We start from the raw sequence: 16,481 nt of genomic DNA on the forward strand, positions 1-16,481 counted from the left end.
AAATTACTGATTATGAAAAATCTAAATGTTCTCTATAATTTAAAAAATATATTAAAACCATTAAAGTTGATAAAATCAAGAAAAAAGATTTTCTTTTTTAAAATTTCATTATAAATATTTCATATTTACTTCTGAAAATTAAAAAATTAAAAAATATCTTTCACATAAGATGACTTATTTATTAATTGAAAATTATATTTGTATTCTCTATTATAACATAAGAAAAATATATTTTTTTTTCTATTTATAAAAATATTTTTTTATTGTTTTACATTACAATCTTGAATTTTGCATTAAATATTTTCTCATAACTAACATCGAATTCTGTAACGCTCAATTCAACTTATTATCTGACAAACATTAAATTTTTAATGCATATGCTTTTTAGTCGTGGGCGCTGTCATCGATAGATTCAAGATGGCTATGATGCATTGCGGAAGAGAAAATTTGAAACGTTTAAACAATAATTTTTAACATTATATAATATTAAATTAATTACACAAAATTTAATTAATTAGAGTGAAATATATAACATTAAATTTTCTCACTAATGCTGAGAATATCATACTAATACAAGGAAAATTAAAATGGCATTTTTTAAAGAGAGCTGATTTCAGGAAGAACCTCCGATGTCAGCGGGGAGGATGATTTTCTTAGTTTTGTGGCGATTTCGCCAGTAACCAAGGTGAATTGAATAGTTGTAAGTTTTTTAATTATAAAAGTATAATTTTTAAACCTATATTTTATTTTTATTATAATATTATATTATGCTAATAAAGTTAAAAACCATGCTGTCATTTGAAATATTCTATAACCACTTTTTCGATAATTAAATAAGTTTTTTATGAAATTTATTTTTTATAATCTTATTTGTATTGCAAGATAATTATAGAAAAAATATAAATTCGAAACTTTTATTATTATTTTTTAATAGAATGTAAAAAATAATATAATATGTTAACAAAAAATATATATATATTTTTATATATATTTGAATAATATTTTATATTTTTTATAATATTAATTGAATTATATAATTAATATATAATATATAATATATTTGTTAAATAATTATATTTTTTTTTTATATTTACATATTTTTTATATATTATAGTAAAAAATTATTTTTTACTTTTAATCTATAAATTATATTTATAATTTAATATAAGTTATAAATTATTATAATTTAATTTATATTATTATTAAATATAAGTTTACTATAAATTTATATATAATGATTTTAGTGCAATTTGAATTTCAAATATGACTTCTTCTTTAAATCGAAAACGAAGCTCTTCTGTTAGTTTTACAAGAGCTAAGAATGATAGTGAAGATGCTGCAGATGAAATTCATATATCTTTAGCTCCATATATACAAACATACTTGGCACATAGCGGACAAGGACTTGGATGTTGTGGAATTAGCCTTCCAGTACCATTTGAACGTGCAGCACCAAGATCTTGGTGGAATCCCAGATTTGATTCAGAAATATTAGAAGAACAATTTAAAAGAAGTGCCTTTCCACAAATTAGATTAAGATTCCGGTATAAATAATAATAATATAATATAATGTTATATCTGTTTATTAATTTTAATGGTAAATATCATATTAATTTTAATAATAAATATATTTCAGGTATGCTCTAAAATATATCTTACTGGTATCTTTATCATGGTTAGTATATTTTATTGTAATTGGAACAGAATACAATACTACAACATGGCCAGCCATAGTAACAGTTTTTGTTATTGTTGGAACAATGGTAACAGCAGTTTTGTATTTAACATATACAGATTATTATAAAAGTTATGTGTTACCAATTTCATTAGGAGTTGCATCTACGCTTTGCATTTTATCTTTACTTTTTCTTACATTAGTACCACCTTATATAGATGGCTTAACTCTAGTCGGACATTTTGCACTATGTTCTGAAATTCTGTTATTGATATATACTGTCTTACCAATGCCACTATATGCTTGTGTGGGAATATCAATGGTTTATTCTTTTCTATTTGAATTTTTGACTGCTTATCTATATGGTACAAAAAATGCAAGAGAAAAATTTTTTAGTGAAAATTTTCTACTGAATACTTCAACAGAAAGTAATGCCACAATAAATTATAGCAGAATATCAGCAGCTATGTATTCTTCTTTGAAAAATTTTACTAACAGTCAATTTTCTAATGTGATGCATGATAACAACGAATCTACAACTGCAAATGTGAAAGTATTATATTCACAAGATCCAAAATTGTTATCTGCTTTTGGAATGAAATCAAATCAAGAAAATGTAATTGAAAAGATATCTGGTGTTTTGAATGATACAAATGTTTTTAAAAATTTAAATTCTACTATGATGTCAACTACTATTAACTCCATTATAAATGCTTCATCTAATAATTTAATCTCCAAAGGTATAAACAATGTAACTTCAATATTTAAAGAAAATATATTAACTCATAAAAATGATGACATGTCAAACTATTTCTTAAGTAGCAACATATCTAATCAATCATTTTCGGATGATTATTTTTCTACGAGTCTTGGAATTAGAATCTTGATGCAGATCTGCATTCATCTAATAGGTATACATATTTTAATAATGACTTTTGTAAGAATGCGTGGTACATTTATGAAAGTCGGACAATCGCTATTAGTTCGGCGTCAACTTGAAATGGAAAAACAACTTAAAGAAAAAATGATTCATTCAGTAATGCCGCCTAAAGTCGCAGATTGGTTAATGGAAGAAAGAGAATGCGAAAGAGAACGAGAGGATTCTTTAAAAAAAGGTTCGATACCGTCCAATAATACAGATATTCGCTCATTGTTTCGACCATTTAATATGCATTCAATGGAAAATGTTAGTATTTTATTTGCTGATATTGTTGGATTTACGCGAATGAGTTCAAATAAGACTGCAGAAGAATTAGTAGGTATTTTAAATGATCTTTTTGAAAGATTCGATGATTTATGTGAACACCATGGGTGTGAAAAAATTTCTACATTGGGAGATTGTTATTATTGTGTAAGTGGATGTCCAGAACCAAGATCTGATCATGCAAAATGTTGTATTGAAATGGGATTAGGTATATTTTTTTTTCTTCATTAAATTATAGAAGTGAAATATTTACATAAAAAAATAATTTATAATATACTTTGATAGCTATGATAGAAGCTATAAAACAATTTGATATTGAAAGAAGAGAAGGTGTTAATATGAGAGTTGGAGTACATACTGGAACTGTATTATGTGGAATTGTAGGTACTAAAAGATTTAAATTCGATGTTTGGTCGAATGATGTAACTTTAGCAAATAAACTAGAAAGCACTGGAAAACCAGGAAGAGTTCATCTAAGTGAAAAGACTCTGAGTTTTCTCAATGATCGATATCTTACAGAAGAAGGAGATTTAATAAATGGTATTAACATTATTATTATAATATTAATAGTTATAATATTAATAATTATAATATTAACATATATATAATTTATATTTCATTAATTTTATAATTATAATTAAAAGAAAAGTATTTTATATTACAGGTATTAAAACTTATTTTATTAAAGGTCGAAAATCAGATTTTACCAACCAATTTATAATGAATATAACATCTCCGACAAGTATATCGCCTTTGATGCAATCGCGTCACCGCGTGGCCTCTTGTAATAGTCAATCTAAATTGAAATATCATTACCTCCATATGGTTACTAATACAAGTAATTATAGAATGAAAGCAAACTCTTTGCCAAGTATTCTAGATTCCGAAAACGGAGATACTGATATCACAGATGAAAAAGAAAATGCAAATAAAAGTCCGATATCTGTTGCCAGTTATGGAAAGAAAAAGATACGAAACAAACCATGGAAATATTTACAACGACAACGAACTACTGAAGAAATGACACCTCTAGAAATGGAAGAAGCCAAAGCAATTATTGCCGAACAATCAAAAACTGAATCTCAATCATATGAAGATCGTAATGGATTTAGGCAGGTCAAAATCGCATCGATAAAAGTTTTTATTTTAATTTTCAATTGCATTATCTCATTCATATATAAGTTGTATTTTTTTGCAGAATACATCTCAAAATGAGATTGAAATGGATCCAAATCCTATACCTTCTAGTCCTTTATTATCTGGTCAAGAGTCACTTAGTCGTGCCTCTTCTATGTGCAGTAGGAAAGATTCGGGAATTAGAAGTAATAGCAGACGTAGTAGTATACAGCAACAGGTATACTTATATTATAATAGAAATAATAATAATAGAAATTATATAAAAATATTTTTTAATACTATACTTCTCACAGCAGTCAACATGTTCCCTTTTTCCTGCAGTTAATTTTCATATTTTAGTTATTTTTGATGAACGGCATGGCTCAAGGAGATTTATTGGCACATAGAGTAAGTGGATATTATACTTCTAGTTCGACATTAAATTCTGCTCATGAGCCATCGTCTTCGGTACCACCATATCCATTTCCTCCAGCAGTTACAGATACTTTTGGTGCATGTTTTCATAAATTAAGAAAACAATCTGATCTACAATTAATTAGGTAAATAACTTTTAATTTACATATTTTAAAAAATATAAAATAGTTCGTATAATTTTATTTTTCACGAAGGTGCGTTCAAGATAATGTAAGTTCTCAACGATCATACTTCGTGAAACCACCACTTTCGAGTTTGACTCTCTTTTTCAAAAATAAAGAAATGGAAAAAGAATACAGAGAAAATGCTCACAAGGTTAATGAATGTATCAGTGGAAATCCACCTACTCTGGCTACCTCGAGATTCAATACATATTTTGATATTCTGATATCGGCATTGATTTACACTGCCATCACAATTTCACTCTTTTTACTTTGCAATCCAACATTATATTATATGATCTTTTTTGTATGTGCTACTACCATTCAAATTATAGCAGTGTTACTTTGTGTTCGTCAACTCTTATATCCAAATATGGTTCACTCAACATTAACACAACAAATATTTAAATTTTTTTCACAATGGTATCCTTGGCATATTTGCGGTGCAATTTTAGTCGGCTTACCGATTATATCTATTTTTCTTAATTATACGTGTAGTAATTTTCATAATTTGAATAATTTTGAATACTATTATGGTTATTTGATTTTTATTAGTTTAGTTCATTTTTGTAATTTTACACAACTTAATTGTTGGATGAAGAACTTTTTAGTAACATTTATGGGTGTATTATTTCTTTATTTTGTAATGAATCATCTGTCATATAATCAAGAAAATCTCGGTAATTTATTCATTAATAAGACATTAAATTATTCACAATTCCCAATAAATAAAAATATCACTGATTTAATCAGGAATCAATCTAATGAAACCATTATAAAGAAAATATTCAATATTCCTGATTTCTTATTAAATTCTACAACGAAGATTGCTCTAAGTCAACAAGAGACAGAAATTAGATATCATGAAAGATTATATAATTCCGAGATTTTTTTAGATATGATACTTTTACTTTTGTTAGTTTGGTTTTTAAATCGTGAATTTGAAATTAGTTATCGATTAAGCTTTCACGGAAATGCAGTAGCTGCTCGAGATAAAAGTCGTGTACAATCTATGAAAAATCAAGCCGATTGGCTTTTACATAACATTATACCAAAATATGTTGCTGATCAATTAAAAACCACTGCTAAATATTCACAAAATCATAAAGCTGTGGGAATTATTTTTGCAAGCATAGTAAACTTTAACGAACTTTATGATGAGTCTTATTTGGGTGGTAAAGAATATTTGCGTGTGCTTAATGAACTCATTGGTGATTTTGACGAATTATTAGAAAAACCGGAATTTTCAAATGTAGAAAAGATAAAAACTATTGGTAGCACATTCATGGCAGCAAGTGGTTTAAATCCACAAGTTAGACAACAAAATGAACATGAATATAAGCATCTGTTCCAATTAATAGATTTTGCTATGACATTGCATAAAGTAATAAATGATTTCAATCGAGATTTATTAGGTTTTAAATTAATTTTGAGAATTGGTTTTAATTATGGCGACGTAACTGCTGGTGTAATCGGAGCAACGAAGTTATATTATGATATCTGGGGTGATGCTGTAAATATAGCATCTAGAATGGATTCGACTGGAGTCGCTGGAAGAATACAAGTGGCCAAGAACGTTTTAGATGTTCTTTCAGAACGATACGAATTCGAACCACGTGGTCAAGTTTATGTTAAGGGAAAAGATAATATGGATGTATTTTTATTAATAGGGAAAAAAGACGATATTAATATAACAACGAACACTTAAACATTTTCAGGTCTCTAATAGTGATGTTGATTCTTTATAAAATTAAAATTAATCATTTGCACGTTACACTTATATCAAGCATATGATCTTTTTGGGATCAGATTTCTAGCGATCTCGTTAAGAATTATACAAATTTATGATATAATGTGTCATCAACGTTATACACGATAAAAACGTACCTTAATTCTTTAATTGCTCGCTCATTAAAGATATTTATTCTTAACAAAACAATTAACTGTATTTTTTTACGTAATTTAAGAACATCAGATGTGTGTGAGACCTATCAAAATCTATCGTTTAAAAAGTACAAAATCAAATCAATTTGAAGAAATCAAATTTTTTCTTAATAATTCTTGCGAAAAATCTATCGAGACAAATATAATACGCATCTTCATTGTTTGTGTGCTGAATGAACGAACGTATGAACGATGCGAATGAACGGATAAGATAAATATATAAAATGACCAAGTTCGGTCGTCGTCAACAGTTCCTAGTATAAAATATGCGACTTATATATTAGACAATTATTAATTATTTCAAAGTATAAAAAGCTTTCTAATGTTTTATTAATTCTATCGATTTATATGAGATTATATGGCTTATTTCATTTCATATCATGAGTAATTAATCAAATTTATTTATATTACAATTTAAATATGAAAATACATGAAATTATTTGTGAAATACTAAATAATATTATAATAAAATGTCAAGTTTCAAAAATTTTTTTAAGACTTTGGTCGAAAAATTATGGTGAAGTTTTTATACTTATTCTAATTAAGAATAATTATTCAATATTGTTTCTCATTAATTTTTCGCACGATAGTACATGTAAGAATTTTGTTTTAAAGTTACTATAATTCTCGAAAATTTAGTACTCAATAATTCCATGCAAAACTTGTACTCTATTTTAGTTAGATACAAAAGAAATAAATTTATTGATATATCATATTTTAACATTGTTTTAGGATTTATTGCATGGATTATCAATTTTATTAATAATAAAATTGTAGTTTATAAATTAGCATTCCGTTATTTTTTTAATCTAATATTCTGTTTTATTTTCATTTTTTAAAAATATCGATAAAAAGCTATATAAGATGATATAAAAATAATGAAATATTTTTTGGCATTTTACTGCAATTGTACTTTAGACAATTTTTAGAAGTTCAATACATGAAAATCATTTAATATTCATTTTTATAAACGCATACATACATACATACAAAATATGTTTTGAACTTTGACATTGTCTTATTCGTACTTATGTTGAAATATATCAATAGATTTTGAAATCTTCTTGGAATATAGTTACAAGTATAAGCAAATAAAAAAAATATTGATAGGAAAAGTATTTTAATTTCAATATTATCTTAATGTGCATATTGTCGCGTATTTTAAATAAAAATTGTTAAACTCTAACGCGTAACTAGTTTAACTAGTAATAAAATTTGAAGTTTATTAAAAACTTGTACTTTATTATGGTAATCTCGATAGTATTTTGTTGCAAAATATAGTTCTTTATGAATTTTATTTTAGAACACATGTGATGTTAATATGATAGGCAAATTGATTGTATATATAACATGATATAATTTAATATTAAATTTTAGTATTTGAATTATCATTTAAATACAATTAATAAAAGACACTGGTATTATTTAAATTTTTTCTATACCTAGTGTAATAAATTTTTTAAATAGCACAGTTTCTATCATGTAATACTACATACAAATTCTGTGCTACATTATTTTTAAATCCATGATGATTGTCATGTATTAAATGATTATTAATATCTACAATTTCATGTAAAGTATTGTCGCTATTTGATATATAATGGCAATTGTGTAAAGTACTAATTCATTTTTATGTGATAGTTACAATGTGCTACATTATTCACAATAATAAAATAAAATAATTAAAAAGAAGTAACAACAAAACATAGAAATATTACGTTTGATTTACATATAAGTATCTAAAATGCTATTTAATTTGAATTTTTGTAAATTTTAAATGATAAACAAAAATTGCATTTAATGGGAATAATATGGCCCAAACATATTTAATATTAAATATTTAAAAAAAATTATTTTATATGTTTTCGAAATGCCCAAATAAAACTTTACAACTAAATTCATATGAAACATACAATATGAAACAATATTTTTAAAAAGTGCTGAGAAATGGACACATTTTTCTCTTGATTAAAAACAATTATAATCAATTCGAATACAAATATTTGTACCAAATCGTAAAATTGTTTTATATAAATCAACAATCTTTATATTATACATTAGCGAAATATTGTTTACAAAAACTGTATTACACATCGCGTTGAAAATCATGTTGTTTTACATTGTTACAAAAGATTTTATGTAAATCCAAAGAAATAGTAATAAATGCATAAGACTTAATATACAATTATTCAATAATCTACTTAGATTTGCTTCATATTTGTCTCATCATATGTACTGCATGCTCTTCTTTAACGACAAATATTTTATGTTACATATACGTATGAATACGTATCACGCATACAATACATACATACATACATACATACGCACGCATGCATTACTACACACCCTGAATATTCAAGAAATACTAACTTTTTTGCGTATTGAAGTCCTGAATTAAAAATAAGAGATTTTTTCAAATAAAATTAGATATTAAATTTTTTTGTCTTATAAACTATTCATAATCGATCCTGAACGCGTGTGTAAGCGTATTTTCTTTTAACTTTATTCATTATTTGATATATAAATAAAGTAGTTAAGTATAAATTGTATTACCAAACTGTGTATATACGCGTTCAATTTTATGAATAATTTAAAGATGAAACATCTTAATATGAGCTTACTCTATTCTTATCTTCTTATTTCAATTGCAGGATCCCATTATGTATATAGTTCAATCTTTTGTTGTAGGAAAATGTTTTCACGATGATTTATTACAATTTATTAATTCAGACCATATGTATGCAGAGTGGTCATGTAAATGGAGTTTTTGCTACGTGGGTCCTGCAAATAAAGCTGCAAATCCGCTATCAGTTGAATTCTCGGATACTTCATCCACACGTATCGCTTGTTGCTTTCCAAAAACTTCTATTCGTGGTAAATTGTCTATTTTGACTTCTTTACGAAATAATTGACCAACACTTCGACCAATAAGCTGTAATAGATATATATAATATATTCGTAAATAACATTCTTTATCTTCATATTCTTTAATGTATTCTTTCTATTTTAAATATGTAAAATTTTACCTGATTTGTAATTTTCTTAAAAAGATCTTTTTTTCCTTTTTCAACTTTATTTCCTTTAGTACTAACTACAGCCATTTTTTCATCGAAACGTTGTAAATCCGTAAGATTTACGCCCGGAATTTGCTGCATTACTTCAATAATATTAGGGAATTTAGGTCGTAGACATTCATAAACTTGTGCACCCAAAGTTATAAGAGAACCTTGATTGGCATCATGTTGTCCATGAAGTTGCAAACCTTGAAGAATTGCTACCATAATATGAGCAGCCATATCAGGTGTTAAACTGCCATCAGCTGCTAATGCTCGTACAACTGGTCCGGTTAACATTGTAGCTTTTAAACTGGCATTTGAGTCATTCCAAGCTAAAGCTCTAGAAATAGTAAAAAATTAAAATTATTTCTGCAAAATGAATATCAAATAAAACTATTATAATATCAAATAATTATATTTGAATTACCCTAAAACACATAAAACAACACTATGGCACGTAGTCGGATGACGAAGAACTACAGCTCCCAACTCACTAACAACTTCAGCAACTATACTATTTCCACGTGATAAAGGAAAATCTATGGCCATACCACTACTATCTTGTTCCATAGTATCAGGAGGCGTTGCATCACTAGCAGCACCGCCAACGAGAGCTACTTTCAATACATCTACAAAATCTCTTGTCAAATTTCGATTTAACATATCAGCAATAACTTCTTGTGTATCAGTATTTTCTTCATCTAAACCACCAGATTCATAAAGATGTGCGATATATTGCCATTTTGCACTCAATCTTTGGCACACTATTAAAAAATATGATAAATATAATATAAATATAATAAATATAAATAAAAAACAAATATAATAAGTAAAATAATAAGAAAATAAAAATATCTTACTATGTGTAGAAACATGAGCCAAAACGGGTACAAGAACACTTTCGTAAAATGCAGGTGGACAAGAATATATAAATGGTTTCATGAATACGCGTATAATTGGTCGCAATCTATAATCTGGAATCATCTAAACAAAAAAAAAAAAAAAAAAAACAATTATCATTAAAATAGGAAAGTTTATTATGTTGCTATTGTTACTTAAGAAAAAAAGAATTTAAAAAAATTACCTCCATATTAGAAAAAACTGAATTGATAAGTGCTGGTGCTAAACCAGGTAACTGATAGAAATCTCTTCCAATCATGTGACATCCACTACCTAACATATGATAGCATAAATCATTTATAGTATTAAGAAATGATTGCATTCGGACTAAAGCTGTAACTGAAGACTGATCAGGTTCAGAAGCGCGTTCATTATCATTTGTTGTATTTAAACCCAATAGATTTGCTTTTTCTGCTTCTAATAATTCATGAGCATTTTTATATCCCTAATAAAAGAAAATGTTAATATATTTCTCTGTACAATTAATCATTAAAAAAAGAAAAAACAGATTATTAATATTTGTATTACCTCTGATAAAGCTGCTAAAGCAGCAGATGTGAATAAAGCATTCATTGTTCTAAGTAATGCAAAAAGTGTGGGCAATATAGGAATTACATGTGGTGTAGCAGGATTTCTATATACTGGATTTCCACTTTCGCTAAGTGCAGCTACAAAACTGCCTCTTGCAGCACGATCTGGATCATCGGGGATAGAGCACCGTTTTACAACACATAATATCGTACAAATACAAATCATTAAGTCACTTCGATTTTGACCTGCCGGATCTTCTGTAATATTTTCAACTGGTGGTCGATCTAATCCTATAAATCTCATAAATTCGAGTGGTCCTTTAAACGATTCAGATCCAAGAGCAATGAACTTTGCTGATGCATCACCAATTATTTCAGCAACGAATCTAGTTTGTCTCTCATAATCACAGAAATGATTCGATATCAACAGTAATGCTTCATATAATAATGTAGTTTCCATTTTAGATAAAGGGCTAGGTTCTCTTGCTAAACCTCGAACCATTGTATGTATTTGCTCGAAAACTGGAAGCAGTAATAATGGATATTTCAGACTAATTTTAACCATGAGACTAGCAGCATGCCGCCTTACATTCTTTGCTGCTTTAGATCGAGTACCCTTCGTTTCACCAGGTGCTTCAAATACGAGAGCAGCAAAGATTTTTTCCAGAACTCTAGGTAGAATAGCTACTCCTGGCATAGCCATTGAACCAGTTGACATAGATAAGAATACAAAAAGAGCACTGATACAAGAAAGTAGTGCAGATAATAACCAAGGATCTTGAGGAGAATAACCAAGGCACAATTCTAACAATTGAAGACCAGTTTGAACACTTGGTCGTTCGTTAATCAAAAGAATTCTTGATACAACAGAATCTAAAGCTTGTGCAAGTGCTTCCCATTCAAGATATTGTAGATCATTTTGATCACTTTGATATCGAAGATCTGTCATTCCTTTTGTAATTTTAGCTGTTAACCATTGTTGTACATAAGTAAATGTTACTAAAGGCGCTACCATTGTTGCTTGACGAAATCCTTCCAACAAATCAGTTCGAAATCGATGGAGAAAAACATTGAATTCCTCCACCGAATCATAATCCGCAAGACAGTATGCGCTCATTCCATTAGCTTGTCTACCTTGTGGATATGCTATTTTTATTAGCTTTGGTGCTGTACTTTCTACATATTTTGGTATGTAAGTTAATAACAATGGATCTTGTTTTATCTGTTCGTGCTTAAATAGCATTACCCAAATTGCATTTGCCATATGTGTTAATGTTAAACTTGAATACATAGTAAATGTCAATACAGTATCTAGAAATATATTGAAATGTGCTGGCCGAATATTCGAGCTATCATCTTTACCCCAAAGTGTACATAATTGAGTTGCCATTCCAGTTAACACCTTAATTAAAAATTATTATTTATTATATTATTATTATTATATATTATTATTATAAGCAATTAATAATATTTTAATATATTATATTATATATTATATAATATTAATAATATATTTTATGAGAAATTAAAATTTACCTGTGTCAATTTTTTTAAAAACAAATAATGATTTTCATGAAATTCATTTGTTCCAGTAACAGGTGATGCTGCAGTTGCTGCTGTATAAATATATCTCAAAGCATCTTCAGAAAATAAAATCATTAATTGTTTCCTGTCTTCAGCTTTTCCTTTACGATTTACTATTTGTAATAAACATTCAGCTGCTGAGCATTGAAATATTGGATCCCCCAATAGAAGACATAATATTTGTAATAATCTACCATCTTCTGCCATAACATGATTAATTGAAATCCACTCTACAAATCCAGTTAATGTGGATAATACTACCTATTATGAAAAAATGATTTAATTTTAAAAATATAATTATAGAAAATAATTATCAAAATATAAATTTTATAACATATTTACTTGTACAACTTTGCTATGTGCTGCAGCTTCAGAAGTACAACCTAAACTATTTTTCTTTTGAAATTCTGAAAAATGTTGTTCCATTAATCTTAAAAAAAAACTAAAAATTTCAGCCATATTTGTATTAAGTGCTTGATATATATCCTTTCTTCTCTGATTAGATTCTAATGTTTGCAAAAGTGCAACATCCTCTACAAGTCTTAGAAATACTAAAAGAACCAACTCAGTTTGACTTTCACCCCTTGTACAAGTTTGACTAAGTTCAGCAAGCAATGTAGGCCATTGTTGTGGCCATTCCCTCTTTATCATTTCTACTACAACACGTGAAAGTGCATCTTTAATATGAGCTTCTTCTTGCAATAATGGTTCTGTGCCTTCTTGAAGCAATTTCATTGCACTTTCCTTTATAAATATTTTTTCTGATTGAGATATTTGTGTCCATCTATATTTGATACAATGTTCCATAAGCTGTAATCCAAAGTGTCGAACTACTGAACTTCTATTTGGAGCTTTTTGTGCTAAGTATAATCCACATTGTGCACATAGAGGAGATGATTCCTTGAAACGTTCACAAGCATTATATACTTCTAAACGTTGTTCTTGTGGAACATTTGGTGACATCATCACCTCTACTACTTGAGCAAGTTCTGCTGATATTTGGGCCACATTGCCCACTCCAAACTCCATTCCTATCTACTATACTGTAATTGAAAATAATAATTAGTTATAAACAATAAATGTGATAAATCAAAAAGAAACAATATTAATTATACAGAAACAATATTATTTATTAATGTATTAAGTTTTTATATCTCTTTATAATATTCTTATATAAAATAAAATATAATTTATAATTATTATATAAATATATAAAAAACGATTTTATAAGAATTCTTTAAATATCTAATTTACATTTCTTATAATTTTTGTAATTGATTTACTCATATACATGATAGTTATAAATATTATAATAGTTATAAATTTAATACAATTAATACAAATTTATATATAAAAAAATTATTAATTCTGAAATATACATATTAATCTATTTCTACCTTAAATGATAAAAATTATTAATATTTTTTTTCATTATTTAAAGCACTTTTATAAATATGATACATACATCAAATTCAATTTCAGCAAATATTTAATATTTATAAATTACGTAAATTTTTTCCAAATGATTAAAATTTTGAAAAAATAAAATTATGAAAAAATATTTAAATTTCATAAAATGACACTCTTTCAAAATTCAAAATTCATGAACATAGCAAACAAAATTAAACATAATTCATAAAGATATCAAAACTCAGAACATACTATGAAAATTTTCAAAAATTCTTAAATATTTGAAAATAAATTAGATAATGTAAAATCGCGTAATTGCAATGCAAGAAAAACATGAGGTGAAGCAGCTTGTAAAGTATGCGTAACATGCCCTGGTAAGCATGCCTTGACAGAAGCACTTACCTCGTAACGCGATCGTAGATCGAGACGGATCGAAGATACACGTTTAGAAAGAATTTTATCACTATGGTTTGTCAATTCATATCTGATGATCACTTATGGAATCAAAAACTCGCGGCGGCGATCTTATATTTAGTCAAAGAAGTTCGCTTCTAAGGGATATGCGGCACGTTGAACGATTACATATAGCATACGCAAAATACGTACTGCCATCTAGACTGTTTAAATTTAACCTAACCTGACTTTACAACGCGTGCAAGTTTTTTATGTTTATATAAATTATAAATACAATTAGAAAGTAATATTATTTATTATAATTACCTTAAAAAAAAATTAATAAACGAAGTAAGAAATTTATAATATTTACCTATCATATATATCTGCAGAGATTATTATTAGTATAATTCGCTAAATAATATAATGTAGAAAATTTTAAAGGTTATGCCGGTGATCTTTTGTTGATCGTAACACGAATTCACCCTACATATTAAAAGCGATAATACAAATACACAATGGACGAAGCTTTAACTACACCACCTACATTTCAATTACATTTTTCTAAACAAATATATTGTGTTGAATTATCTCCTTATGAATGGTCTCAACATTTAATTTGTATTGCATTAGCTGAAGAAATTGTTATCGGTACTATTAAATTCCAGGTACTATTAAATTCCAAAATTTTATAACATATGAATATTGAATTTTAAAATTACAAACTTCTCATATAATGTATTTAATAATTGTTATTTTATACTATCTTTTATAAATAGTATAAGAATTTAAAAAATATAATTTATAAATTATATTTGAAAATATACAACTTTATATGAAAGTTGAATATAATTTATAATTTTAAAAAAAAATTCATAATTTTTTTATAAATATTTTAATTTTATATAAATATTAATTAATAATGTTTTATGTAATATATTTATATAAAAAATTAAAAAAAATTTATTTTCAAATAAATAATTATTATTTTATAAGGATGAAGATGAAGCAGTAGAAGATATTGCTTACAAACCTATTAGAACATTTCGTCATGATACTAGACCACATGCTATTGCTTGGAGTCCAGAAACCTCTTTGAGCGTTGTACCAAGAGTTTTAATATTTTGTGTTGCTGGAGCAGATTTCAAAATAAGATTATATAGTAGTGATATGAATGATAATACTGTATATGAGGTAAAGATTAAAAAGAGAATTTTTTATTTTTTATAAAAAAATATATTTATATTTTTTTTTAAATAAGATGGAAGGACACAAGGATTACATAAATTCAATTTGTTATGAAACTGAAGGTGAAATATTGGCTTCTGTATCTGATGATCACACATGTAAACTCTGGGCAGTAAAAGAAAATGAAAAATGTATATCTACATTTTACTTAACATCTCCTGGAATGAGTGTACATTTTCATTTTGAAAAATCTGGCAAACTTCTTGTTGGTGAAAAAAATGGATTGATTCACATGTATGATGTACGAAGTCAGCAAGCAATTATGTCTTTGGATACAGATATAGTTCCCTTAATGTCTATTGACTGGGGATCCAATCCATTAAAAGTTGCAGCCATAGCAGCTGGAAAACTAATTTTGTGGGATATATCCAAACCTAGGTAATACAATAAAAAATTTGCTTAAAGTTAACTAATGAGTTAACAAATAATTATATATTTAATAGTAATTTTTTTTTTCAGTCCACCATTAGAATCAAAACCACTTCACATTGAAGGAGGTTTAATAGTAAAATTTTTCCCTGCTTATGAAAATTTTGTAGCAAGTATAGGTAGACCAGATAATTTATTGAAAGTTACAAATATAAGAACTGAACAAGAAATAATTTGTGGTCAAGTTAAATTAATAGGTGGAATAACTTGTCATTATAAATTACCATATGTTTGTGCAACAAGTGATAGAGAAATTCGTTTTTGGAAAATAATATCAAATTAAATAAAAAAAAAATAAAAATAAAAAGATTTGTATAATTATAATTAATTTTCATAAATATTATATTTACCTTTAGTTATTTAATATAAAAATAGTAATTATTATATTTACTT

General features: G+C 26.6%; 3 protein-coding genes across 7 annotated transcripts; 2 read left to right on the top strand and 1 right to left on the bottom strand.

The window, feature by feature from the left end:
- The first annotated feature begins 373 nt into the window (after positions 1-373).
- Ac13E (Adenylyl cyclase 13E) lies at positions 374-8,713 on the top strand. Of its 3 annotated transcripts, none has more exons than XM_086910441.1 (8): positions 374-685; positions 1,245-1,544; positions 1,637-3,087; positions 3,165-3,419; positions 3,529-3,995; positions 4,078-4,233; positions 4,356-4,555; positions 4,625-8,713. In XM_086910441.1, exons 2-8 carry the CDS (start codon positions 1,264-1,266, stop codon positions 6,297-6,299), a joined length of 4,485 nt encoding a protein of 1,494 aa, XP_086766567.1. In that variant the 5' UTR covers positions 374-685; positions 1,245-1,263; the 3' UTR covers positions 6,300-8,713. The 3 variants fall into 3 exon arrangements, with proteins under 3 accessions (XP_086766567.1, XP_086766566.1, XP_086766568.1); XM_086910440.1 differs by having other exon boundaries at positions 380-700; XM_086910442.1 differs by having other exon boundaries at positions 380-700; positions 3,544-3,995.
- Positions 8,538-14,921, bottom strand: Ranbp21 (exportin-5-like protein Ranbp21). Of its 2 annotated transcripts, none has more exons than XM_086910443.1 (9): positions 14,785-14,921; positions 12,951-13,651; positions 12,561-12,869; positions 11,023-12,426; positions 10,679-10,939; positions 10,455-10,578; positions 10,022-10,358; positions 9,565-9,934; positions 8,538-9,470 (listed from the first exon to the last, which is right to left on the bottom strand). In XM_086910443.1, exons 2-9 carry the CDS (start codon positions 13,635-13,637, stop codon positions 9,309-9,311), a joined length of 3,654 nt encoding a protein of 1,217 aa, XP_086766569.1. In that variant the 5' UTR covers positions 13,638-13,651; positions 14,785-14,921; the 3' UTR covers positions 8,538-9,308. The 2 variants fall into 2 exon arrangements, with proteins under 2 accessions (XP_086766569.1, XP_003698453.1); XM_003698405.4 differs by lacking the exon at positions 14,785-14,921 and adding an exon at positions 14,421-14,559.
- On the top strand, positions 14,431-16,395 carry Nup37 (nuclear pore complex protein Nup37). Of its 2 annotated transcripts, none has more exons than XM_012493350.3 (5): positions 14,431-14,762; positions 14,856-15,079; positions 15,408-15,605; positions 15,673-16,037; positions 16,119-16,395. In XM_012493350.3, exons 2-5 carry the CDS (start codon positions 14,930-14,932, stop codon positions 16,369-16,371), a joined length of 966 nt encoding a protein of 321 aa, XP_012348804.1. In that variant the 5' UTR covers positions 14,431-14,762; positions 14,856-14,929; the 3' UTR covers positions 16,372-16,395. The 2 variants fall into 2 exon arrangements, with proteins under 2 accessions (XP_012348804.1, XP_012348803.1); XM_012493349.3 differs by having other exon boundaries at positions 14,611-14,762; positions 14,844-15,079.
- Positions 16,396-16,481: the final 86 nt, after the last annotated feature.

This window comes from Apis florea, unplaced genomic scaffold (assembly GCF_048593485.1).
Source record: "Apis florea isolate Af1SG1 unplaced genomic scaffold, ASM4859348v1 contig_3184_pilon, whole genome shotgun sequence".
Taxonomy (NCBI): Eukaryota; Metazoa; Arthropoda; class Insecta; order Hymenoptera; family Apidae; genus Apis; species Apis florea.